Source organism: Bos grunniens, chromosome 7 (assembly GCF_055505025.1).
Source record: "Bos grunniens cultivar Pamir isolate PY7600 chromosome 7, Bosgru_T2T1.0, whole genome shotgun sequence".
Taxonomy (NCBI): domain Eukaryota; kingdom Metazoa; phylum Chordata; class Mammalia; order Artiodactyla; family Bovidae; genus Bos; species Bos grunniens.
Window position 1 is genome coordinate 109,762,690 of NC_141171.1, and position 26,207 is coordinate 109,788,896.

Below are 26,207 nucleotides of genomic sequence, written 5' to 3' on the forward strand. Positions count from 1 at the left end.
CGGCTGGGACGCCCAACCGCGTCGTCTAGCTGCAGGCTCCTCTCGCCTGACAACTGGTTTCCCTCCAAACCCCTAGCACCTCCCACCTCCCGGCAACCTCCTACCTCCCGGCAACCTCCCACCTCCCGGCATCCTCCCCGCGGGCCGCCGCTCCGTGTGCCGTAGCGTTTCCTTAGCAACCGCGCCTCCCGCGGCCGCAGGAAGCGGTAAGGTCACGTGCGCCCTGCACGTCCGGGCTGGCGGCGTGACTTCCGGGTGTCAGGCTGCCCGGGCGCCGCGGCTGCTGAGGAGAGGTTGTGTGGCCCGGGTGGCCGCGGGCTCCGGGGCGGGCTGGCCTTATCCTGCCCCCGTGCGCGATGCATCCGCGGCGCCCGGACGGGTTCGATGGCTTGGGCTACCGGGGTGGGGCCCGAGACGAGCCGGGCTTTGGCGGAGCCTTTCCGGCGAGGTCCTTCAGCTCCGCGTCGGACCTGAGCCGCTGGGTGACCTCTCCCCCAGACATCCCGGGGAGCCGCAACCTGCACTGGGCCGAGGAGAGCCCGCCCCGCGGCGCGCCCGCCCCCTGCACGCCGCCCGAGGGCCCGGCGGAGGGGCCCTGTCCCGGCGGCTCGGGGCGCAGCGGTGGTGAGGGCCTGGGCGGCGGCGGTGAGGGCCTGGGGGCCTCGGGGGGCTGGAGGGGTGGTCCGCGCGGAGCGGCAGGGAGGGACCCTGGGCGCCGGAGGGGCGGGGGGAGTGATCGGCGGCCCGGGCCCCGCAGACCCCGGAGCCGCGCGGGGTCGCGTCCCCCGGACCCGCCGCGCCGCCCCTTGGCGCTCCTTTCGCCCTCTGCCCCCGGAGCAGGCCTCCGCCCTGTCCCTACTCGGGTGTTATCTGGAGAGGCTTGCCTTAGCCTTGGCGTGGCAGCGATCACGGAAGGTTTAGGCATGCTACCTCCCATGCCCTGAATCCACAAAGGAGACTGGTTTGCTGTTTATCGAGACTCACGTGAGAAATAGCTGATTGACCGGCCGCTGTATCACCTTCATTCCATTAATCAGTGGTGGCTTTGTGCAAAGAACTTCCTCCGAGACCATAGGCGGTCTTGGGCTCAGAGCTTTCTCTACCACTCTTAAAAGCTGAGACTTTCTTAACCTCTGTGTTCTCTTGCTTTCCTCAACTTTAAGATGTATAGAAGAATAATTCAGGGTTTTGTAAAAAAAAAAAAAAAAAAAACCAACAAACATAATGAGGTGTCAGTAATGCCTGATAACAGTGTGGACCACACAGTAGGCTAAAAGTCAATCTTTCTTTTTTCCGTGTAATCATAGGAGTTGTGTTTGTGTTCTAGATCCCAAACTACTCCTTTATTTTCCCACCTCCTCCTTTCTTTTTTTTTACTTAAAAACTCCACTAAAGAATGAAAAACACTTAAGACATTTTCAAGATAAGAATTTGGAATCAAGACATAATTATTCTGTGCAATGTCAGAAGATCAGTTCAGTAGCTCAGTGGTGTCAGTCTGCGACCCCATGGACTACAGCACGCCAGGCCTCCTTGTCAGAAGATAGAGACGCTTTAATTGCAGCCCTGTGTAATCTAGATATTTTCAACATCGTCTGGATTCATAAAATGGAGATAATGGCTGCTGCATGTTCTCGTTCTCCTAAAAGTGTTAGAATAATTGATCATATCCTTAAATATTATGTACATTCTAGACATAAATTTTAGTCTCATTTATTTGACTAGGAAGTACAGTAACATTTATCTGGTTTGGGTTACGGGGAGGAACAGACTACTATCATCCAGTGAGGATAGATGGAGGATCAGTGACTTACTCAGTGTTATATATACAGTTAGATTTTCACTCTGTCTAGCGCTGTTTTTTCCCATAGGTCCCAGAAGAAGTACTGGAAAGTTATAAATTATTCAAAATGCATATGTGATTGCCTCACAGTTACCTTCTCAGGCAGTAAAGCTGACATTTTATCTTTTCATAATTTATGCGTTGATGGTTACAATGAGGAGATGTTAATATCCAGGGATTTGTTGGGGGTGTTTTTCAGCAGTTAAGAGGCTGGTGAAAAACGCTGCAAAGAGGATAGAAGCCTGGGAGACTTAGTTACTACTAGTAAGCCTTCCTGCCACCGTCCGGAGAACGTCAGTGGTGCTTTTTGTTAGTTTATTGGATGGCCTATACAGACACAGAGGGAAAGATGAAAGGGGGAAAGCATCTTCATTGGGCAAAAGGAGCCTCTGCCCTTGCACATTTTTCAAGGCAATGGTGGTTTCCCCAGAGACTGTTTGCATGGTCTTGTTCTGTCTCTCAGGGAACAGTGAGGGCATTACTTCATTAAAAAGAGCAGAGATGAGAGGGAGGGATTGGAGAAGAGGGGAGCGAAAAGCGAATGGGAGAAAAATCCCTTGTGAATATTATAGCTGAAATTTAATGTCTAGTCTCTCAGGGTTTGATATTTCATCTTTATGATTTTAAGTTTTTCAGTTAGGGAAAAAAAAATTTGTTTTCTCTTTTGAGACGGGTAGAAATTTTCCAGCTGTAAACCCTCCTGATCAGACTATAGCTGTGCCATGAGCAGCAGCACGTATGTGCACAGTAGTGTATCACAGAGACCTGATGCAGCTGCGTGTTCAGTCACTCAGTCATGTCCGGCTCTTTGCAGCCCATGGACTGTAGGGGGTCAGGTGGCCTCTGTCCCTGGGACTTTTCAGGCGAGACTATTGGAGTAGGTTGCCATATCCTTCTCCAGGAATTAAGCAGCTATTATCAAACTATTCTGGAGAAAAATGGCAACCCACTTCAGTATTGCCTGGGAAATCCCATGGACAGAGGAGCCTGGTGGGCTACAGTTCTTGGGGTCACAAAAGAGTTCGACAAGACTTAGCAACTAAATAACAACACATCAAAGTCTTTAAAACTTTGAGAGAGAGAAGAGAGCCTCTTTTTCCCATTTCAGCTACCCTAAGTGCTCTTTCAACTTAATCATATTCATGGGATGTTTTGCTTGCAACTGTTGGTGTAACACAGATACTTTCCACCAGTCTCAGTGAATGATTACAACACAGGAGGTATGGTTGATGAAAGTTATCAATCAGAGTCTTCACTAGAAAAAAAAAAAATTAGTCGGAAGTTGAAAACTAGTAGCCCTTGGCATCTACCTGCAAACGTGTTTGATTTGGTCTACATGGAATTTTAATCCTTTTTAAAATAGTTGCCAATATTTTAAAATTGGAAGATACTATATAAAAATGAGAATATCTGTTTAGAAAAATTACACCTTTGAAAGCCTGGACTCAGAGCTCCATGTGGCAACAGTGAATTGGAGCTGAAAAGCAGTTAGGGAGTCTACCCCTTGCAACTTGCCACAAACCCCAATGGAGCTCTTCACTCGTTCAAATGACCTTTCTGGCCCCTGTCAAAATTTGATTTGGGGACATGGAGTTTAAATGAATGTCATGTTAGTAAAAAAGATATTTTTTGTTCTTTTTTATGGTAAACCCAAATAATGGTTATGAGTAATCTTATTTCTTCTATTTTAGAGCAGTTGAATAGATTTGCTGGATTTGGTATTGGACTTGCAAGGTAATGTTTTATCTAAAGATTTTTAATTCAAGTTTTATTTAAAGTTTTTTTCTTTAATTTATAATGTTAGATAATTAGTGTTACTTCCTTTAGATTGATTTTTGGAGAAGTAGTTAAATATTAAAAAGTTTCTGTGCAGAAAAAAATATTTAAAACCTATAATTTCCCCCCATAAGGATAGTGAAAATTTGTTCAATTTTATAAACACAAAATAATTTAAAGGAATATTGTAAGAACTTTATATTGTGTGTGTCTGTCCAAAAAATAAAATGTAATCTTATCTCCCCCTCCAAAAACAAGTAATTTTGCATTGAACTTTTTTCCTCAACATCAGAATTATGACAAGATATTTAGCAGCATAGCATCTGTAGAATCAACATTTCCATATGTTGTAAAATATTGTGTAAATATAATTTTTGAGATGCCTTTAGTGTTTATTTTGTGACATTTGATTCAACTAGTGTTGATGTGATAAAGAATTGATGTTAGAGAGGAAGAAAGAGCATAGCATCTAGGTTTCACCTAATATGTTCATTAAAACCCCTATAACTAAAGTGCAAAGTACATCCACACCAAAATTTATAGGATAGATGGCTCCTCTGATAAGAACTTTGTTCACAGCACATCCTCTGAAAGAAAGGGGAAGGGGCATTTAAATTGTCTAGGAAGTAAGTTTTCCCTATCAGGCCTACAAGTGCATCGATAATTTCATCTTTATACTGTACATATTAATATTATATGTTGTTTCTTTGCTTCAGTTCAGTCGCTCAGTCGTATCCAGCTCTTTGCGACCCCATGAATCATAGGACGCCAGGCCTCCCTGTCCATTACCAACTCCCAGAGTTCACTCAGACTCACGTCCATCGAGTCAGTGATGCCATCCAGCCATCTCATCCTCTGTCGTCCCCTTCTCCCCCTGCCCCCAATCCCTTCCAGCATCAGAGTCTTTTTCAATGAGTCAACTCTTCGCGTGAGGTGGCCACTTACTGGAGTTTCAGCTTTAGTATCATTCCTTCCAAAGAAATCCCAGGGCTGATCTCCTTCAGAATGGACTGGTTGGATCTCCTTGCAGTCCAAGGGACTCTCAAGAGTCTTCTCCAACACCACAGTTCAAAAATCTGACTTTAGTTTTTTTTTCATATTGAATCTTGTTGGTACAGTGATTTGTAAACACATCTAAACATTTGAAAACTCTATTTTTTTACTTTTAAGAATAATGTATCACTTAAGTAATACATGATTCTTTAAGAATAAATTACATGTGTTGTACATATGAATTGTCCTTTTATAGTCTTTTTACAGAGAATGTACTGGCCCATCCCTGCATCGTTCTGCGCCGCCAGTGTCAGGTAAGTATACTTTTTGTGGTTTTCTAAACAGTGACCCTAACCCTGATTTGACATATAGGCCTCAGATAAATGGCTGAGACCATGTAACTATTATTCCATGTGATGTATACCAAAATGTATAATATATCAGTTCTCAAACTTTTTGGTATTTGAAAGCTAAATCTTAAAATTTATTGACATCCCCAAAGAACGATTGTTTATATAGATTCAGTTCAGTCGCTTAGTCGTGTCCAACTCTTGTGACCCCATAGACTGCAGCACACCAGGCCTCCCTGTCCATCACCAACTCCTGGGAACTTGCTTAAACCCATGTCCATTGAGTCGGTGATGCCATCCAACCATCTCATCCTCTGTCGTCCCCTTCTCCTCTTGCCCTCAATCTTTCCCAGCATCAGGGTCTTTTCCAATGAGTTGGTTCTTCACATCAGGTGGCCAAAGTATTGGAGCTTCAGCTTCAGCATCAGTCCTTCCAATGAACACCCAGGACTGATCTCCTTCAGGATGGACTGGTTGGATCTCCTTGCAGTCCAAGGGACTCTCAAGAGTCTTCTCCAACACCACAGTTCAAAAGCATCAGTGTTTCAGCACTCAGCTTTCTTCACAGTCCAACTCTCACATTTATGAATTATATCTACCAATATTTGCCATTTCAGAACCCCAAACTGGGAAAATTTATATATATATATATGTTTAATTCATTAAAATAACAATAAATTGATGAGGTATTAGCATAAATAACATTTTATGAAAAATCACTATAACTTTTTTGAAAATATCTTTAATGCCTGGCATAATAGAAGGCAGCCAGATTGTCACATCTGTTTCTACAATCTGTTGCAACACCTGGTTTTTGAAAGAAACAAGAAAGCCTAGCCTTATATACATATGTATTTAAAAATGGGAGTTTTATATCTTTTTAGATAATTGGCAGATAAAGTTATTTGCAATGTGAATCTGAAACCACACAGATCAAATTTTTTTATACTCTTTTACATTAAAACCTATTGATCTGTCCTTCACGTTGAATGGGTTTCTTTTTACCCATGTGTGATTCTGTTACATCATGCATTGATTAATTGAAAAATAGTGATTTACTGATTATATAGATCTTCTAAATGTTATGACATTTGCTTTTACTGTATTAAAATACCACCATCATTACAATCACTATAAATCTCACCAGAAAAGTGTTTGAGTTTTGGTAGGTTCATGATAGTGGATGTAGGGTTTCCAGATTTCTAATTTTTGCTCATAGGCTCAAATTTATCATTGGCAACTAATATTCTTATTTTCTAATCAATGAGCCACTTTGTTCAGTTTTAAAAACATGTTTGTCCCAAGTAACTATATTCTTGTTAGTTTTTCCAGAAAAAAAATGGTGTTCATGGAAAAAAGTGGCTATTTTCAGACTCACTGCTCCATCAGAAAAGTTCTTTTTCTTATGACAGCATATTCATTATGCAATAACAAAATATTAAATTAGAAAGATGATGTGTACTCAGGAGTCAAGATTCTATAAAATTAGTATATCTTACTGCTCTACCAAGGGCATCTTTTGGGGAAAGTGGCTTTGCCTCTTCACATGTGAGTCAGATGAAGAATATGATATGTACAAAAATACGTTTTGGTGCCATTGCCTTCAGTTATGCCAGAGTTAGCAGTTTTACCCACTATTGCTTTTGCACTATTATTGAAAATGTCAACACAGTAACAAAGGAAATGATGCCTTAGTATCAAGAAAATAATTTTGAACACGTCTGTCCCCTGAAAGGATCATGAGGCTTTTGAGGGCTAGTGGGCCACACTGGTGAAAGCACCTATAGTATAACAGCATCTTTGAAAATTGAGTTAGAAAAGATAAACTGGTTTTTTTTTTTTTTTTTTAAAGTTTTTTATGCTTAGCACCAAAACGTAAGGATGTAGAGAGAGTTCAATATTTAAATAGTACGAACAGTGTATGTGCCCTAGAAGAGTGGATTTTAGCCACATTTTTTACATTGTGACAATACTGCATCGTGATCCAGTGTATACATATGTGAGTGATGTTTAAAAATGTTTATAAAGTAATACTTGCAGGGTGTATGATGCATTCTGGCACTTTTTTATTATGTTACTTAATAAATATTATTTCTGATCCCCTATACTGATTTCATGATTTCCCAATTGTTTATAGCTTGTTACTGCTTGCCATGGAAGACAGAAATCTGTCCCCAGAGTTCTTCATGGTTCCTATGTGTTAAATGGCATGAGCATTTTGCCACAGTAAATTTCATGCTGATGTTTAAGGAAACATAAATATCAAACAACAAAGCCTTCTTTATTATATATTTTATTGCAGGCAGAGTCTTTACCAACTGAGCTATGAGGGAAGCCCAGATATATTATACACTGGTCTTTCAGGGTTGTGTGTGTATAACCACATGTTCTTTACTTTTAAGTTATTTAAAGCATTTTTTAAAGTAATTTTGCTTCTGTATAATTCATGCTGACTTTACAATTGAACTTTTGTTTATGCTATGACTCCACTGTGTATCTTTCATGCTCTTATTTCTTGGCAAAACAATAATAGAAAATAATCATAAATCTCTTTTTCACAGGTTAACTACCATGCTCGGCACTATCATCTCACCCCGTTTACAGTCATCAATATTATGTACAGCTTCAACAAAACCCAGGTGAGAAATAATCTGTCCATTCTATTAAAGTTATTTATAATGTACCATTTGGCCTTAGTAACAGTTAAACCAACAATAATTCCTTTTAATTTAGTTACTGAAGATATTATAACTCTTATGCTAAAACAAACTTAACTGGGTAATGATATGTTTTGATACCACTGAATAATCAGTAACTTCACACCTTTGCCAAAATTAATTAAATATTAAGGGTATTTAATCCATATTAGAGATAATTAATTTGGAGTGTTTATCTTGGCCTAAATTTAGGTCACCCAACAAATATTAAAGAAAGGAGGTAATTTACTTGTCATTCTCGACTAAAATGTTCTTAGAATAATGTCTTACTGGAAAATAGCAGAAAACATTTAATGTCAAGTTTTGTTAAGAACTTTTGTGTTTCCTTTTTAGGCATTAGCAGAAATAATAAATTTTGTTCATTTTAGGGACCAAGGGCCCTTTGGAAAGGAATGGGAAGTACATTTATCGTGCAGGGAATCACACTTGGAGCAGAGGGAATAATCAGTGAATTCACACCTTTACCAAGGTACCTTTTTGGCATTTTTCATTATTAGCTTCATAGTAAAAATATGAAAAAATGATAGTTGCTAAAAATACCTTGAATTTGAAAACTTGCCTAAAGTAGCTAAGAGAAGAAACAGAATAAATAATTGTCTTATGGAATTGGTATGTGATAAAGAAAACCCTTCCTGGTCTAGTATCTGTTGAGATACGTCTTTCAGCTCCTACTGCTACGTATTCAGTTCAGTTCAATCGCTTAGTCGTGTCTGGCTCTTTGCAACCCCATGGACCGTAGCCCGCCAGGCTCCTCTGTCTGTGGGATTTCCCAGACAAGGATACTAGAGTGGTTTGCCATTTCCTTATCCAGTGGCTCTTCCCGACCCAGGATGGAACCCGGGTCTCCTGCACTGCAGGTAGATTCTTTACCAACTGAGCTACGAGGGAAGCCCACATCATGATTCATGCTATAATTAAACAAACCCCTTTCGGAGTCCACAGGACACTTTGCATGGATTATCGGCAAAAATTCTTTTTAAAACCTGAAGTCTGAGCTAGATCTGGAATTATGAGTAGGAGATAACTTGGCAGAGTAGGAGAGTCGAGGTGACAGCGTCCACAATTTTATGGAAACTGGAAGGTCTGAGTGGTAAGAATGTCTTGTGCTTAGAATATTGGGCGTGTGTGGAGTAGCATAAGACGAAAAGCTGAGGTGCTAGACTGAAGCGTGGTTCTGCCTGTAAGTGACTTAGGTTTTATTGTCTGTGGAGTTGGAAATCTAATGTGGGGGATTGTTTGCTTTTTTTTAATATACAGGTTATTCTATCAAGGATATATTCAAGTGGCAATGTTTAGAAAAAAGGACTGATGCAGACAGAGACCTATGGAAAACTGTTAGGGTAATATAGGCCAGATTGAGAAGGGTCTCAACTGGAATAGAACAGAAGCTGGACAGACATTTCTGAAGTATAATTGATAATATTGGGAATGGGGTTGTAGGAGAGTGATTTAGCAGCAGTGACAGATTTCTCGATTGGAACTGAGTTGGAGAATTCATAAAGAAGAGTAAGCTGGAGTGGGAAAGATAAGGAAGGCAACTCTCAATAAATGAAGTCTGAGACATCCAGGGGGCATGCCTAGAAGAGGCTGGAGCTGTGGCTCAGAGTCCATGGAAAATTTGAACCTGGAGGCGTGGCTTTGAATGTTCAGCTGAAGCTTGAGGATGGGTGAATTTCCCTAAGGAGAAAGTGTAGATTAAATGACAGAGTGAACCAAGGACAGAATCCTGGGCTCTGTGTGGGGATGGGTGGGTGGGTGGATGTGTAGAAAGAGAGGCTAACGGAACAAATTGGCAGTAACAGTAAGCTAGAGGACAGTGGTGGCCTGGAAGCCAAGAGGGGAATCAGAACCGTGGATTCTTCCAGAGGGAGGCAGTAGCAGTAAGCTAGAGGACAGTGGTGGCCTGGAAGCCAAGGGGAATCAGAACCGTGGATTCTTCCAGAGGGAGGCGGTAGCAGTAAGCTAGAGGACAGTGGTGGCCTGGAAGCCAAGAGGGGAATCAGAACCGTGGATTCTTCCAGAGGGAGGCGGTAGCAGTAAGCTAGAGGACAGTGGTGGCCTGGAAGCCAAGAGGGGAATCAGAACCGTGGGTTCTTCCAGAGGGAGGCAGTAGCAGTAAGCTAGAGGACAGTGGTGGCCTGGAAGCCAAGAGGGGAATCAGAACCGTGGATTCTTCCAGAGGGAGGCGGTAGCAGTAAGCTAGAGGACAGTGGTGGCCTGGAAGCCAAGAGGGGAATCAGAACCGTGGATTCTTCCAGAGGGAAGTGGTAGGAAGGTTCAGAATGTTTGCTTATGGATCTCTCTTCTCTCTGAAACAGGATGAGGTGAAAGAATGATGAGCATGGGGGTCAGAGTAAAAGAGTGTAAGACTAGTGACAGATGTTTGGGACAGTCACAGCTCTGAGTGACAGAAGGGGAACTTTGCAAGGAATCTATGGAAATAACGTTAGGAGATAATGTTGGCGATCCCATAAATTTGTTTGGGTGCTGTTTAGCAGTACTCTGATTTTCTCTATCAACAGTAAACCCCAGGAGTGGAGTTAAAGACCAAATGGTTTGTTAATCCAGAAGTGGCCCTTGGCAGGGTTAATTTTTTGGATTGACAAGGAAGTGAGGGAGTTGAAGGTGCAGCCACTAGCATCTCAGACTTGAGATTCAGTCTTCATAGGGAAGGAAATAAAGACAGAAGAGACTGATATCAGGCTGTTTGCCACTGTGAGTGCTTTCAAAGGACCACATAACCTTGAAGTTCCTTTAACATAGCTTTGCTAACTGTTGCAAAGAAAAACGTTTCATCAGCTAAAAGTTGCTCCTCTCATACTTTAAAAAAATGTGAATTTCTAACCTTCAATAATTTTACCCCATTGCTTTTTATATCACACGTAAGATCAAAATGTAGTACTTGTCATCAAACGTCCTTGACCTTCTCCTACAAACACAAAATTCAATTCGTCATTATTCATTCATTAGTGGGATTATTTTATTTTAACATGTGTCCCTTACACTAGGTCCCAACCTTTAGGGTCACAAATTCCTTCTGTTTCTTCCCCTTACTGTATACCTGATTTTGAGCACATAGTAGGGATTCAGGAAATATGAGCTAAATAAAAATTTAACAAAATTCAGTGATTTCTGTATTATAAAGTATAAAGAATTCTGTATTTGCAGTCAGAATACTGTTGGTCCTGGCTGTACTGCTTTTGGGCTTCCCCAGTGGCTCATTGGCGAAGAATCTGCCTGCATTGCAGGAGCCACAGGAAACATGGGTTTGATCTGTGGGGCGGGAGATTCCCTGGAGAAGGGAATGGCTATCCACTCCAGAATTCTTTCCTGGAGAATCCCACGGACAGAGGAGCCTGGTGGGCTACAGTCCATAGGGTTGCAAAGAGTCACACACGCCTGAATCAGGAGACTTGGCACGCACATGCACGCACGCATACTACTTTTTAGTTCTGGAACCTTCGGGACGTAACAGCATTTCTCTAAAGCAGAGATGAAGTAGTAACTTTAACTTCAGGTTAAGGGAAGGGAAAAGAAAAATGGGAATGAGGAGACAGAATTTTGTTATCTCACTTTCTTATTCTCTAGGCATGCAGACACATCAGTTGTGTGGGTATATATTTTCTCCTGGTCATTTTGAATCTTATTAAAGAAGACACAAAAGGTTATCTTTGAGATATTCTACTTGGGTTAAGTTTTGTTGGTAAATCTCACTCATCACTTCATCTATTTATTTAGCTCATATTTCCTGAGTCCCTACTGTGTGCTGAATCCTCACTAAAATCAGGTATATATATAGTGAGGAGAAGAGACAAAATGTACCTTTGACCAGGATGCTTGGGATCTAGTGTACGTAAAATAATCCCCCTAATGAATGAATAATGACAAGTTGAGATTGTTCTCTAAAGGAAAAGAATACGGTTCCATGAGCATGTTAGAGGGTTAGGAACAGTGTCACTAATAAAGTGACACTTAAGTTGAGATCCAAATGGCAGTCAGGAGACACGGACTAATTTGTGCAGAGTGTGGCGGGGGGAACGTGAAGAATTCGTGTGACTGAGGGAATGTGTGTTAGTCGCTCAGTCCTGTCCGACTCTTTGTGACCCATGGACTGTTCCCTGCCAGGCTCCTCTGGCCATGGGATTCTCCAGGCAAGAATACTGTAGCTGGTCGCCATGCCCTTCTCCAGGAGATCTTCCTGACCCAGGGATTGAATGCAAATCTCCTGCATTGCAGGCAGATTCTTTACCACCTGAGCCAGCTGGGCAGCCCTGGTAATTGAGGGAAACGCTCATAGAGTTTGAACTCAGAGCAGGATGGAGAGCAAGAGCCGGTCTGCGCTTGACCTTGTAGACCACGTTAAGAATATTGGAGTTTTAAGTAGGCGTCAGTGACATAATCGATGTATGTTTTAAAGGGTCATTGTAAGTGGAGATGAAAAGATCGCAGGAGGACCAAAATAGATACAAGGATCCGCGTTCATAAGCTATCACCACCTAGGAAAGAAATACGGCAATTAGGACCAGGATGGTATCTTTGAGATGGGTGTAAATGGATGGCTTTGAGATATATTTAGGTAAAATTGATTGAACTTGGTGATGGATTAAAGGTTGGTCAGTGATAGACAAGGAGGTGTCAGGGTGACTTCTAGGATTTGGGGTTATGTAACTGGATGTCAGGCTTCTCTGGTGGCTCAGTGGTAAAGAATCCGCCTGCCAATGCTGGAGATGTGGGTTTGATCCCTGGGTCAGAAAGATGCCCTGGAGAATGAAAAGCTACCAACTCCAGTCTTCTTACCTGGGAAATCCCATGGACAGAGGAGCCTGGTGGGCGACAGTCCATGGGTTGCAAGAGTTGGACACAACTTAGTGACTGAACAACAACAATTAGATGTCAAATAAAGCCATTCTTAGAGTATAAACCTTTTTTCTGTTTTTTTTAATTCTGACTGCTTTGGACATGGTTGACTTTTCTTGGGGGAAAACAAAGTCATAGCAGACGAAGCATCAAAGCGGTAAGAAGTAGTAAGCCAAAGCATCTCACAGAAGTCAGCATTTGAGGACGGGCTCTAGGGTCTTCGAGACTGAGATCTTGAATTGCATGGTGATCACTAGGTGAGACAGTACGGATTCACCAATATTTAGTCTTTTTATACTGATGATGGTCACATCTGAGAGAGAGAATAAATCTGTAATGCTTATTAAGTTACCAAACTTAGAGTTTCTCAGTATTTATTACTTCTAAAAAAAAATGACTATAACGCTGGGTCATCATCTGTGATCTTTGTCTACTGCCCAGATCCGTGCCAGTCCTTCCCCAAACCTTCCCGGAGGCAGAGTCAGTCAGACTTCGTGTTGCTCTGCCCTGAAGTGACCTTTCCTTTTCTGTGGCATTTCTCAGATCACTAACATACGGAGCACCCCTCCCAGGGCTACCTGGGTAGTTCAGTCTCTCACAGAATCCATTTGGCCGAACTCCACCTTAGTTTGACTCATCTCACATGTGTAGTTGTACATTTTACTGTTTTCTCCTCCTGTTGTCTGTTTCTCCTCATGACTCCTCTGAATTCACTGACTTTGAACACATTCCATTTTAAGTACAATGAAATCTTTCTCCAGTTCAGTAGATTTCCTTTCGGATTAACAGTTCTCAACTTAGGGAACACTGAAAGAGTCTAAGAAAGAAAAATCATAAGTTTGATTTTGGACAAGTTCATTCTGACACAGACAAGTCTAAACTGAAGACAACAGATTTGGGAGGTTCTGAAGCGTCCTGTGGGATGAGGTTGCCTGGGGAAGGAGTATAACATATAAAGGAAGAAAAGAAGAGGGCTTCCGCCTTGAGGAACTCCAGCGTAAGTCACTGAGTTAAGAAAAATGCCCCTGCACAGGAGTCAAAAGTAGAGACCAGAAGAGAGGAGAAAAGCCAGAAGAGTCTGGGGTAGTGGAATGCGGGGGAAGGGAGGGCTTGCGGAAGCAGCGGGGAACACAAGGGCATGATGGCTGCTGAGAGGTCAGATAAGGCACAGCCTCGAAAATGCCCGTTTGATTTAGTGATGTGGATGGAGGCCATGGAGACCTTGGCTTGGCAGGAACTGTTTTTGTCAAATAATAGGGCAAAAGCCAGTTTGGAATGGGTTCAGTGATGAGTGGGAAGTTAGGGCATGGAAACAGCAAGTTTAGACAGTCAGCTGAGAAGAGGAGAGAAAAGGAGCTGGAAGATGAGGGGCTTGAATTAGATGGTTTTTTTTTTAAAGAGGGTAGCTCTTTGATCATGGGAAAGTAAGAAGCAATTGAAAGTGAAGGCTGGGGGCTTCCCTGGTGGCTCAGTGGTAAAGAATCTGCTGCCAGTGAGGGAGACTCAGGTTCGATCCCTAGCCTGGAAAGAAGATCCCACATGCCGTGGAGCAGCTGAGCCTGTGCGACACAACTGCTGAGCTGGTGTTCTAGAGCTGGCGAGCCGTGACTGCCGAGCCGGTGTTCTAGAGCCGGCGAGCCGCAACTGCTGAGCCCGTGTTCTAGAGCCACTGAACCACAACTGCTGAGCTGGTGTTCTGGAGCCGACGAACCACAACTGCCTAACCAGTGTTCTAGAGTCAGCAAGCCGGTGTTCTAGAGCTGGCGAGCCAGTGTTCTAGAGCCGGCGAGCCAGTGTTCTAGAGCCGGCGAGCCGCAACTGCTGAGCCCACGTGCCCTAGAGCCTGTGCTCTACTGCGAGGAAAGTTGCTGCAATCAGAAGCATGTCCGCCACAACCAGAGAAAAACCAGTGCAGCAGCCAAGACCCGGCACAGCCATTAAATAAGTAATAAATTATTTAAAAAAAAGTAAAGGCTGCACAAATACAGCGTTATTTCAAAATTCTGTTGCTTTTGTATATTGATTGTGCATGGGAGTGTGTGTATATCAAATAGAAAGCCTGATAAAAAGCAAGTCACTTCTCTTTAATTTTGTTGCTCATTTGAAGGGCAGTGTTGCGTGTGAAGATAGTGAATTAAAAATAGCTACATATTCTGGTACTTGGTGATGAAATATAAAAAGGTTTAATCAGAAGTAGAGTTTTACACTACCCTCTTTCGTGAAGCATTTAAATGTGCTAGTTTAAATTTCTAGAGCTGTGGCAGTAAGTTTTACACATTTTATAAAGGAATACCAGCTACCAGGAACAGTGTCTCAATCATTTTTTTAATACTTGATTTTAAATTTCTCTTCGCTCTTTTTACCTTAATCCTAATGATCTGAAGAACTGGCAGCAGTAATTAATATTCAGTGAGTCTGAGCAAACTCCAGGAGATGGTGAAGGACAGGGAAGCCTGGCCTGCCGCACTCCATGGGTCACAGAGTCAGACAAGACTTAGTGACTGGACAACAATTAGTGCTCAAAGCAAAGGTGTCCCAGTCCTTACAGAAAGGCAGGCTACAGACCCACGTATCCATGTTAACGAAATGCTCAAAATGAACATCATAACAACCTGTGGTAACCCTGTTTGAGGCCGTATAAGAGAATAGAGGGCTTCCCAGGTGCCGTTAGAGGTAACGAATCCACCTGCCAGTGCAAGAGACATAGGAGATGTGGGTTTGATTCCTGGATCGGGAAGATCCCCTGGAGGAGGGCATGGCAACCCCCTCCAGCATTCTTGTCTGGAGAATCCCATGGACAGGAGCGTGGTGGGGTGCAGCCCACAATGTCACAAAGCGTCGGACGCGACTGAAGCAAGTTGGCACAGACGCGAGAGTAATGGATTTACAAACCTTTTAGCATATTTTGCTTTATAATCATAAAGTTACTGTCAGTTAGATAAGTAGCCTAGTCTTTTTTACAATTTTTGTTGTAATCATTAAACGTCATTCCAGCTATTTTTCTACAATTACTCAGAGCTAGTATAGTATTCTGGTAATAATTTCATCAGAATATGACTCAGAACATTCTCTAAGGTCTTATAAATCAGAGAGGGTTGTTTTGTTTTCCCAAAGTGTCTCTGCAGACCTTTCAGTTTCTAGAAAAATGTAGAAATATTCATGTATCACACATGCCGTAAGTGTACTGACTTGGTTTTTAGAGCACTTATATTATTAGTGGTTTCCTTGACCTTTCCTCTGTCTCCTTATGTCATATTCACCCGTCTCAAGCAGAGAATGTTTCTCACGGGCTCCTGCTCTGGCTCTGGTGGGGTGTGTGCCTGTGGCACCGCCGAGCTGCTGCAGCCAGTCTCCACTCAGTTCTGCGTTTCCCTTTTCTGTCGCTCCACCTCCCTCCCTCCCCGCTCTCCCATCCTCTCTGTCTGCCTTTTCATTTTTCTCTGCCTCCTTTTTTGATTTCCCCTTTATTCTCCATATTTGCTCGTTTTTGACTTTTGATGTAACTTTCTCCCTTTTTGTTTTTCATTCAGCTTGCCGCTCTTCTCTTCGGGTTTCCAAAAGTCACCTAAATCGCAGGAAGCACACAGTCCTAGACCTTGGTCCCAGACCTGGCATTCTGTCCTTCTCCTTGGAACATATCCCTGTGATCCTTTTAACCTTTCTCTCATAAGTAAAAGGCAGTATTTTATTATAGGTGTTACAAGGCAGTAAGATATACAAGGCAATATCTGTTTATCTCAGAGGAGTCCTTCTTGTATCAAGTGAGATGAGAGGCAGATAGTATAGACTCAAGTCATATGACCAGGGTTTAGACCCAGTTCTGCCACTAACTAGTTGCTTGGCTTTGGGTAAGTTATGAACTATCTCTGAGCCTGTTTCCTCATGTATGAAATGAGGGTTATAGGTTCATTGTGAGGGTTAGAAATAATTTATGTGAAGCACTTTGCACAATGTCTGGCATATAGCAGGAGCTTAAAAAGATAATAGAATAGAATAAAAAAAAATCACAAAAGTAATGCCATCTTAATAAGTAGAGGCACTTGGGTGCTACCCAGATGCGTGTGTCGTCCAGCGCTACAGTTAATTAAGCTTTGCTTCCTTTACTCTCTCTTCTGGTCTGCCCTTCCCTTCCCCATCCGTTGTTTTCCTGTCTGCCTTTTTTTTTTTTTTTTTTTTGTGGCCACACTGCATGGCTTCTGGAATCTTAGTTCCCAAACCAGGCACTGAACCCAGGCCCTCGGTAGTGAAAGCACGGAGTCCTAACCTGGGCTACCAGGGAGCTCCCCCGTGTCCATTTCTATCATCAGTTATAACGCTTCCTCCTTTCTCAGCGCAGACAGAAAGACTGCCTGAGTTTTTCCTCTTTTCAACCCACTGTGATTGTTTGACAGGTCCCAGAAAGAAAATTGTTCACCATTAGAATATATTTCTCCTACAGATTAAAAAAAAAAATTAAAAATTGATTACCTTTTTGAAACTTGGGCTAATTCAGGATGTTTTAAATAGCATGGCTTTTGTTTTATTTATTTTTTAGGGAGATTTCACATAAATGGAATCCTAAACAAATAGGAGAACACCTTCTATTAAAATCGTAAGTATCAAAAGCAGCATTTGTATTGAAATTTAATCAGTTTTTATAGTGTTAGAACTTAAAAAAACTTATTAAATAAAAGTTAAGGAAAATAAGAGCAAAAGAAGTATTTGTGGGACTAAAACTTAGTAAGAAAATTAACAAAGTTTAGAAATAAAATCCTGAAATATATGTTATCTTTCAAATCTTTCTCATGTAGAAGGCTGAAATCACAACTTAATTTTTCTTTGTGTTCTTAGGAAGTTAGCAAGGATTGTCAACTTGTTAAATGTGAATTGCCAGGAAAATTATTATTCTTATAATTATTATCATTATTTTATTGGTAAGCAGACATACAAATTCATTTGTATGGTGATGAGCAAACTCAAAACCTTAGTGTCATTAAACTGTAGTCCTAAAGGCACTTGGTGACATTGCAACACTGACCGTTTTCATAGATTAGAACTTTACTCTTCACTGTTTAATTTTTCTTGAAGATTGTGAATTGGAAACCCCCCAGCTTGCTGGCTCCCTCTGTGGGACATTCCAGCACATTATTACTTAGTGATGTTCCATTCACCTTGAAAACCACTACTTGCCAGGACCTGGCCCATGGGGTTAGGTAAGTCCCACCTTGACATTATTTTAAGTGACTATATTTTGCAGGCTTGCAAAGTTGTATGTCTCAACAGTGGCAATAGGAAGCAACTTTGCAAAGCTGTACAATATTGTTTTTTTAATAATAAAAGGGGACTTCACTCACCATGGAAGACTGGCTTAGCTCTGCTGGGTGGGAAATCTGGGAATGAATAATGATAATAGATAGGACCATAGCAGAACAGTAGCCTTGTTCAGATGTCACTAAAAAGGCAAGCAATGGAGTGGATCCCTCATCCTAAATTTGAAGTATCCAATTCGTAGGTCACGTAGTGAATCATAAACAAGACCACGTTTTACTCCAAAATAAGTTATTTTCTTTGCAGGTTCCCCCTGTGTTATTTTAATACACAGTTTTTCATCTCTAATTGTTGAGTAAAGCATCTTATGTTATAGGTCTCCGAAATATCTTTAGGCTATAGGTATTAATAGTTGAAAACCTTGAAATTGTTATTCAAGCTTGAATGTAGATTATGTTGATACATTAAAGTAGATATTAAAAAAATGAGTGTAAATTTCTTGTTTCAGTGTACTGATGTTTGTTTTAATTTCTACAGCCTAACTTATATAGTGGCAATGCCTTTTTATTCAGCAAGTCTAATTGAAACAGTACAGGTGAGCTATTTTTCATTGTCATTTTTTCATTAAAAATATCTTTTGGAATATTCAGTATATTGTGTATGTCTAATAGTGTAATAAAAATTTAAGACAATATCCTTCTAAAAAAGCTTTTTCACCAATACATACATATATCAGAGATTATATACTGGGTACATTGCCAGTGTGTCAGTTTTCTTTGCAAATTTACTTTACACCTGTAGTGTTAATTCTTTTTATCCCTTACGACAGGCAGCTGTACTCTCCATTCAGATGTCTCAGAACCCAGCCTATGACTGGCTCTGAATAGAAAAAAATCTATAGGGTCCCGCCCAACTTTTTAAGACGCTTATGTATAACTCAAATGGTTATGGCTTATCAGATAATAAATGACTGCTTGAACGTGAAGCAGTGAGGAGAGTAGTTCCCATAGCTAGCTGACTAGGCAGCATTGCGTTTGATGCTAGGACTGCAGAAGCTGCCCCGATCACTGCTCACATCTGACGTTGTTTCATGTCGCTCACCGCGCGGTGGCGCTGCAGGTGCACTGAGCTCAGAGCCCTTCTCACGCGCCGTTGCTCCACTTAAAACTGAGCGGGCCTCCTTGACCCTCCGCACCGTCCACTGTCTGCGTCCCGCCGCCGCCCCCACCCGCGCCGTCTGCTGTCTCCGGTGGCAGGTGCTCTAGCGTATTTCTGTCTTTGGCGGTATGAGTTTTCTCTCTATAAAAGCCTCAATGGATCAGCGTTACCTCTTCAAATTACTCTTTTTCCACTCAGGTGCTTTTCTGGCCACATCGTTGATTCTATATGTATTTTGTAGAATTATTATTTGACATTAATGTCTTGCTACCCAGGTATTTCCTCTCCCCTTGCACTTGACAGTGTGAAAATGATATAACCTTTGTATGGGGCTGCAGTTTAAAGAGTTATCACTGTAAGATGACATCATTTCAAAGATAAGGAAAACAACAGCAGGAAGATAACGAAGGAAAAACAAGCAGGGCGATATGTTGGGGAAAACAAGTGTTAGCTTCAGACAGCCCCGTGTCAAATCATTTCTCTGCTTAAATTAGGTGTGTGACTTAGAGCTGATGCCTTAGCCCTTCTAAGTCTTATTTTTCTCATCCATAAAATTGGAACCATATTTTATGAACTGAATTATAAAGATTAAATGAATTATTTGTGTAGAGTTCCTAGCTCACTAGCTGTTCATTCTGATTTTTCTAACCCAGTATCTCCGATGTCTTTCCTGCCTGGGCTCGCTCCTGCCTGATCTCCTGGCTCGCTCTCCTCCTCCTCAGATCTCTACTCTCTCGAGTGCCCTCCCTGCTTTCAGTGCCATCTTGACCGCGTCTTCTCTGTGCTCCAGGGCACAGGCCGTGGCCCTCACTGCTCTGTATCACAGTCACTGTCCAGGGGAGCTCATGTACCCCAGTGACTCCTTTCAACTCTCCCATCTCCACGAGTTTAAAAATTAGGGAAGTCTTGCTTTTTGTATTTCTTTCATCCTTCATAACTAATCAGTCATCCTGTCTTCAGTTCTGACTTCAGGGAGTATCTGAGATGGTCTTCTCCTTCCCACCGATAGGCCCCCATTCCCAGCCCTTCATGTCACATAGCTGGTTTCTTCCTAGTTCATGGGCAGGGTGTGGGTTTGCTCGTCTGGGGAGCTCAGATCTCTTTGAGAACAGTCTTTGCCTTGAAAATCACACATTTATGCATAGATCTCCTAAAGAACACTTCCTGAAGCTCTTAAATATCAACTTCCTAGTGATTTGTTGTCTTTTACTAAGACCCCTTGTTCTATTTCCTGGATTTAAAGGCCATTCTACATACTCATGCAAGGTTAGTGTTCTTACGTTGCAATGCTCATATCCTTTTGCTGAGTAAGGATCCATGTTGACTTATATTCTCTGAGATGAATTTCAGACTTCTCAGCAGAGTAAACAAGATAAATAAAAGGATACTTCATGGTACTAAGTGCCAAAGAGAATAAAAATAAAACAAGGAAATTAAGAGGTGTAATGGGTACAGAGAAGTGATTACTATTTTTTTAAGATCCGGAAAGTTCTCACTCAGAAGCAAAAGCCCTTTGAGTAAAGGTGTGAACATAAGAACTACACGGGTATTTGGGAGCAGAGCGTTGTAAGCAGAGACCCTGCGAGAGGCTGGCATCCAGCGTGTGTTGCAAAGCAAAGAGGAGGCCAGTACGGCTGACGCTGACTCAGGACGGAGAACAGGAGGAGCTGAGGTCTGAGATGGAAAAGGGCGAGCGCGCACACAGGGCGCCAAAGATCACTGTGATGGTTCATCTTTGCTCTGGGGGGTACAGGAAGTCGGTGGTGGGCTTGAGCAGGAGGATGACATGATCTGACTTAGGTCCTGAATAGGATCTCTTTGGCTGCTGTATTACAATAGGCTGGAGTGGGAAGGGAAACAGGCAGGGAAATGACCGAGGCTAGGTGGGCTCATCTTAGTCTCATGGTTTAGCTTTACTGAAAACTCGCACATTTATGTGTCCGGCTCCGACCTTTTCCTTTTAGTCTAGACTGTAAAGTGCACTTGGAGCTCACAGCCTAGACTCTGCATTTCTGAACTCTGGATCCCCCGACCGTTGCTGGCTGGCAGTGCGGCCCAGCTCCACAAGAGGACTGCTGTCCCTCCAGCGCCTCTGACCGGCAGCTCTGAGCTCATCCTTGACTTCTCTTTCCCATGACCCACTTCCCGTCCACCAGGCATTCCTGCTCGCTGTAATTTGGTGATAAAAGCCCAGTTGAAGCATTTTATTTCCTTTGCTGTGTGCTATTCCAACCCACCGTCACATCTTTAACTGGTGTCTCAGCCTCTGCTCCCATGCTCCTCTGCAGGACAGCCTCTGCAGCACAAATTACATCTCACCATCTTATGCTTCAGACCAGCTGGTCATTTCCCATCTGACTAAGGACCAGAGTCTGCATGGTGGCATGCTGTGGCCCAAGAACACCACTTGAGCTTCACTTTTCTCTCTTCTCTTCAGCCTCTGCTGTGGCCAAATGGGCCTCTGTGTTGTTCTTGTTGTTGTTTAGTCGCTAAGTGTCCAACTCTTCTGCAGCCCCGTGGACTGTAGCCCACCAGGCTCCTCTGTCCATGGGATTCTCCAGGCAAGGATACTGGAGTGGGCTGCCATTCCCTTCTCCAGGGGATCTTTCTGATGCAAGGATCAAACCCTTGTCTCCTGCGTTGGCAGGTGGGTTCTTTACCACTGAGCTACCAGGAAAGTCCTTTTCTGCCTGTCTGCTCCTCTGTAACCAGTGTCACAACTTCTTACACACATCTCATACTTACAAAAAGTAGAGACATTGAGGATGATAGTGACTTAACATCTCCTGAGGCTTTCTGTGCACCAGCCTTCTTGCATTTAATGCTCCCAGCAGCTCTGTGCATAAGGGTAGGTCAGCCTAATCCCACTTTTGTAGAATAGTAAGCTCTTAGAAGTAAAGTCACGGGTGCCCATGATCACAGAACCAGCAGGTCCATACTGGAGCCAGGGGTAAAGCCATGCTTTCAATCAAGCCCTGTGCCTCCTCGTGTAGGGTAGTTGCTGCTTTTCAGGATGAGTCCTGGGGAGCTTCTTGAGGCTGGGACACCTGGTGTGTCCCCCGCCACGTCTCTTCCCCAACTGGAATAGCTCCCAGCTTCGCTGCTGTTCTGTGAAATTTTATTTGAAAAAAAATCTAATACCTAGATAACATTTTACATTTGGAACCCTTGATGTTTCTCCCCTTTAGTCAGAACATTAACTTGAAAGGGATTTAAAGGGACCTAAAAAGAATCGTCCTTTGTGGCGGAAGAAGCAGATGATGACTTTTACTCTTTTCCTCCTTTTCATCTCAGAGTGAGATAATCCGAGACGGCGCGGGGATTCTGGAGTGTGTGAAGGAGGGGATTGGCAGAGCGATCGGCCTGGGCGTGCCTCACAGCAAGCGCCTGCTGCCGCTCCTGTCCTTGGTCTTCCCCACGGTGCTGCACGGGGTTCTCCATTACGTCATCAGCTCGGTCGTCCAGAAGGTCGTCCTGCTCATCCTGAAGAGAAAGGCTTATGACGGCCACCTCGCCGAGGGCGCCAGCCCGGTGCAGAGCATGCTGGATGCCTACTTTCCGGAGCTCATCGCCAACTTCGCGGCCAGCCTCTGCTCTGACGTCACGCTGTACCCGCTGGAGACGGTTCTGCACCGCCTGCATGTGCAGGGAACACGCACGATCATCGACAACACAGACCTGGGCTATGAGGTGCTTCCGATTAACACGCAGTACGAGGGCGTGAGAGACTGCGTCAACACCATACGGCAGGAGGAGGGCGCGCTCGGCTTCTACAAAGGGTTCGGAGCAGTGGTCGTACAGTACACGCTGCACGCGGCTGTGTTGCAGATCACCAAAATTATTTACTCCACGCTTCTTCAGAACAGTGCTTGAGAGTCAGAGTCCTGGTTAGTCTGAAAGACATCCTCTGGATACTTTGTTATGAAGTTATGAAGGACAGAAGTGAAAAACGGGGGTTCAGAACGGATAAGAGCTGAAACTGGCAGGAACAGCCCATGATGATTATATTGACTCTCCACTTTTTAAAAAAGGCATAGATACATGTTTTGGATTCAGAGTATTCCAAATTTGAAAACTCAGTAAAAACACTCGTATGAATTAAATTCTAGCTAGTATAGCACTAATGTCAAACTAAAAAGAATCTTGGGAAGAAGCAAGTATTTGTCAACAAACTGAAAACCAAATTTCACAGAGCTAAATTTATTTCATCTGACTTTAATATTTATTACACGTTTATTTCACCTTCTGGACTGATATTGGTATGTCATTCTTACAGCGTATAGTAGCAGGAGGTCATAGTTTAAGCAAATTATGTTGTCAGTAATAAAGACAAGAAGGATTAGATTTGGCAGTCTGTAAACAGAAGCTGAGAGTTTTAAATCGCACTGTCCCTGTAGAACTTCAGTGGCCATACATATATTATCATGAAGCCATTTGTATGCATGCACATAACTTGGAATTTCCTTCATCCCTACATGTTTTCCACTCTTAGATCAGCTTACTGTATAAAATGAAGTTAGGCACTTTCTGCTTGAATATCAGAACAAAGCACTAGAAGCCAAGGTACCCAGAAGATTAAAGGCAGACGGCATACTTGTCCATATCAAACCCACCACTTCAGTGCCAGCAACTTATAAACTTGTCATACGTTTATAAAGTTTGATTTGCTTACCTAGTTTTATGAATCATCAGACTGTTTTTAGAGCCACTGTTATTAACAGACAGAAAATAATGATGACGACAATTCCTATTTCCACATTTACAAAGTGTGTACTAAAGGGAATGTCACTTGCCTTTCATTTCTGAATGACCTGTCTTAGAGAAGTCAGGTTAAAATTTACCTGGGAATTTGTGCCTCATGCCTTTCATAGAGTCACCATTAAATAATGGCTTTAATTTTTATTTGCTTCTAGTTTTTGTCCGTAGTTGTGTTCTCCAAACTAGAGATACGTAAAGGGAAAGGCGGGTTTATCACCCTTTATTGAGACTTGTTTGGATGGATACTGATGAAAAATAGAAACTTTAAAGGAAATTTGTCCTTGCTTTTTATGGGTGAAGAAAAGAATTTCAACAAATAATAAGCAAAAATGTTGGTAATCAGTTTAACAAAAAAAATTCTGTCTGTTCCTAAATTGAATTTGGTGGGTGAGGCTCTTTGTGTAGTAAAATAATATGTATTTGATTGATCCATTTAGCAAGCTGGAGTATGGTTACTGCACTGATGTTGTCCAACCTAGAATGCATACAAACTGAGATCTGTTTTACTTACTGAATGTCAGTGAAATGGTTACTTTTTGTGATTAATAATGTTGAAACCAAAAGATGATATCCAAAAGTATCAAATAGTATATATGTGGCAACTCTCTCAACTGTCATGTGAATGTGTTTTGGGTTTTTTTTTTTTTTTTTTTTTTTGATGACTAGAGCACACAGGTTTTCCATTTTCCTGTTCCACCGAGAGGGGGAAAATAAAATTAAGCATAGGTGATACACTTTCAGATAATGATTTGTCTAATTTGCAGCATATAAATTGTTTTCCTTGCTGTTGAATTACTAAGTAAATTTTTAGATGTTTATAATATGTCCAACTTCCTAAAAACCTTTCATTTTTATTATAATCAAAGAAGATGGTTTCAGGAAAGAGTAAACTTCTGAAAATTACAGGTTTTAGAAAATTTATAGAACAGAATCTGAATGGAATCAAGTATCTACTAGTGAAAATCTAGGAACCTTTATCTAGCTAAGAACTAGATATTTCAAGATTATTTTATGATGTTATGAAGATTCAGTTATATAGTCTGTCTGTGGAATCATTATAAGACTGAAAGGCTGAACCATGCACAAGTAGGTTGGTCTTATTTTCTCTTTGGAGAAAGAGTTGTACTCAATATTAAATTAATATTAAAACTTAATATTAAAACTAAAGTTGAAATGTGGCAAGTAAAATAGTAATTTTTTATTACCATTCCAAATTAGTTGAAATATAAAAAGAAATCTTTAAAACTGAAGCACTTAAATGTTGGCCAAATATGTTTAACTGAATTTAGAAAGGAATAAGCAAAATAAACATTAGACATGTTCTTTCCTTTTTAAAAATTGCTTTGTTTCTTTAGATGCCGAAGTCAAATACCCATAGGCTATAGTTCTTAATATGATAATACCTTAGGACAACATTTTTAATTCAGTGTGATTAATAGTATCATGAATAATATTCTATTAAAAACATTTCACAGTCCCAGTGGTCCCCTTACATAAGCTAGGTTTTGCCGTGGAGCTGAAGCGTGACATGCTTGCCTTACATTGTTGGGTTTCTTAAGTCATATAGTCTGAAAGCCATGGAATTAAAAACTGAAACATCTGGTTAATATTACTTAACTGTGTTAAGTGAGTTTATGAACCGGTTTACTAAATCTGTTTCTAAATCTCTTTCCTTTGAGGGACTCTTTATGGTTTCTTGCAAAATAATCTCTAGGTGTAAATAATGTAAGTCTTTAAACTCCAGCACTAGATGTTATGAGTCAAAACAAACTAATTCCAAAATGACTGGACTGTGGGGTTTAATAGTGTTTTCAGAAATAAAACTGAGAGGCAAGAGGTCTTACTCGTTTTTGCAAGGTATGCTTGCCTGTTCACAGCTGGCTTTTCAGCACTGGGCTTGTTAAAGCGGCACAAAACCTTCACTTAACTGACTGGGCACAGACACTTCAGTCTCTCCGTGTATTCATGCATCTGCTCAGCAAACAACGCACACTGCTTGGATACTTGTTTTTTCAGCTGACATTGTGGACAACGTTTGCCCTTTAGTTTGCTTCCCAGATCTTACGGGGAAAAAATGAACAATCTGCCAGCTCTTGAAAAGATAGGTTTGAATTCGTTATTTTCAATAATATATATGGAAATAAAATCCCGTTGGTAACAACTCACATTGCACTAGAATTTAAGTGATACTTAACTTTGGCATTTCTGGTTTCTCTTCTCTTTCAAGTAGTTGTACATTTCTCTCCTTTTCTCTCTCTCTCATATAAACTGGATATATAATGTCTTTCTTTTGAATGACTGAGTATCATTGATATGCTTCCAAGTTGTATAATTGAGTAACAAAAACTTGTGATTTGACAATGAATCTTATGCAGTATACCTCAGCTAGAAGAGGTATTTGGTCTGTGTGTTTTTTGTTTTTTAAAGTTGTTTTTGTCTCACTGGTATTTTAAATGTTTTCAGCAAATTGTGTAATATGAAATGGTTAAATAAAACGTTGAAATAAAA

The 26,207-nt window shown here is 41.7% G+C and overlaps 1 protein-coding gene across 4 annotated transcripts; it reads left to right on the forward strand.

The window, feature by feature from the left end:
- Positions 1 to 223: 223 nt before the first annotated feature.
- On the forward strand, positions 224 to 26,207 carry SLC25A46 (solute carrier family 25 member 46). Of its 4 annotated transcripts, XR_015168447.1 has the most exons (9): positions 226 to 645; positions 3,535 to 3,577; positions 4,869 to 4,926; positions 7,524 to 7,601; positions 8,048 to 8,148; positions 17,071 to 17,127; positions 17,604 to 17,728; positions 18,321 to 18,378; positions 22,236 to 26,207. XR_015168447.1 is itself a non-coding variant. In XM_086413405.1 (8 exons), the coding sequence occupies exons 1-8, from the start codon at positions 357 to 359 to the stop codon at positions 22,812 to 22,814; spliced, it is 1,242 nt and encodes a 413-aa protein (XP_086269531.1). In that variant the 5' UTR covers positions 224 to 356; the 3' UTR covers positions 22,815 to 26,207. The 4 variants fall into 4 exon arrangements, 3 of the variants coding, with proteins under 3 accessions (XP_086269531.1, XP_086269532.1, XP_086269529.1); XM_086413405.1 differs by lacking the exon at positions 17,604 to 17,728 and having other exon boundaries at positions 224 to 624; XM_086413406.1 differs by lacking the exons at positions 17,604 to 17,728; positions 22,236 to 26,207 and adding an exon at positions 18,903 to 19,034.

Excerpts from the sequence above, each read along its gene's own strand:
- SLC25A46 (XM_086413403.1), top strand. The coding sequence starts at position 357 with ATGCATCCGCGGCGCCCGGACGGGTTCGATGGCTTGGGCTACCGGGGT. Across the intron at positions 7,602-8,047 it reads ACAGCTTCAACAAAACCCAG|GGACCAAGGGCCCTTTGGAA; the intron begins GTGAGAAATAAT and ends TGTTCATTTTAG. Across the intron at positions 8,149-17,070 it reads GAATTCACACCTTTACCAAG|GGAGATTTCACATAAATGGA; the intron begins GTACCTTTTTGG and ends TTTATTTTTTAG.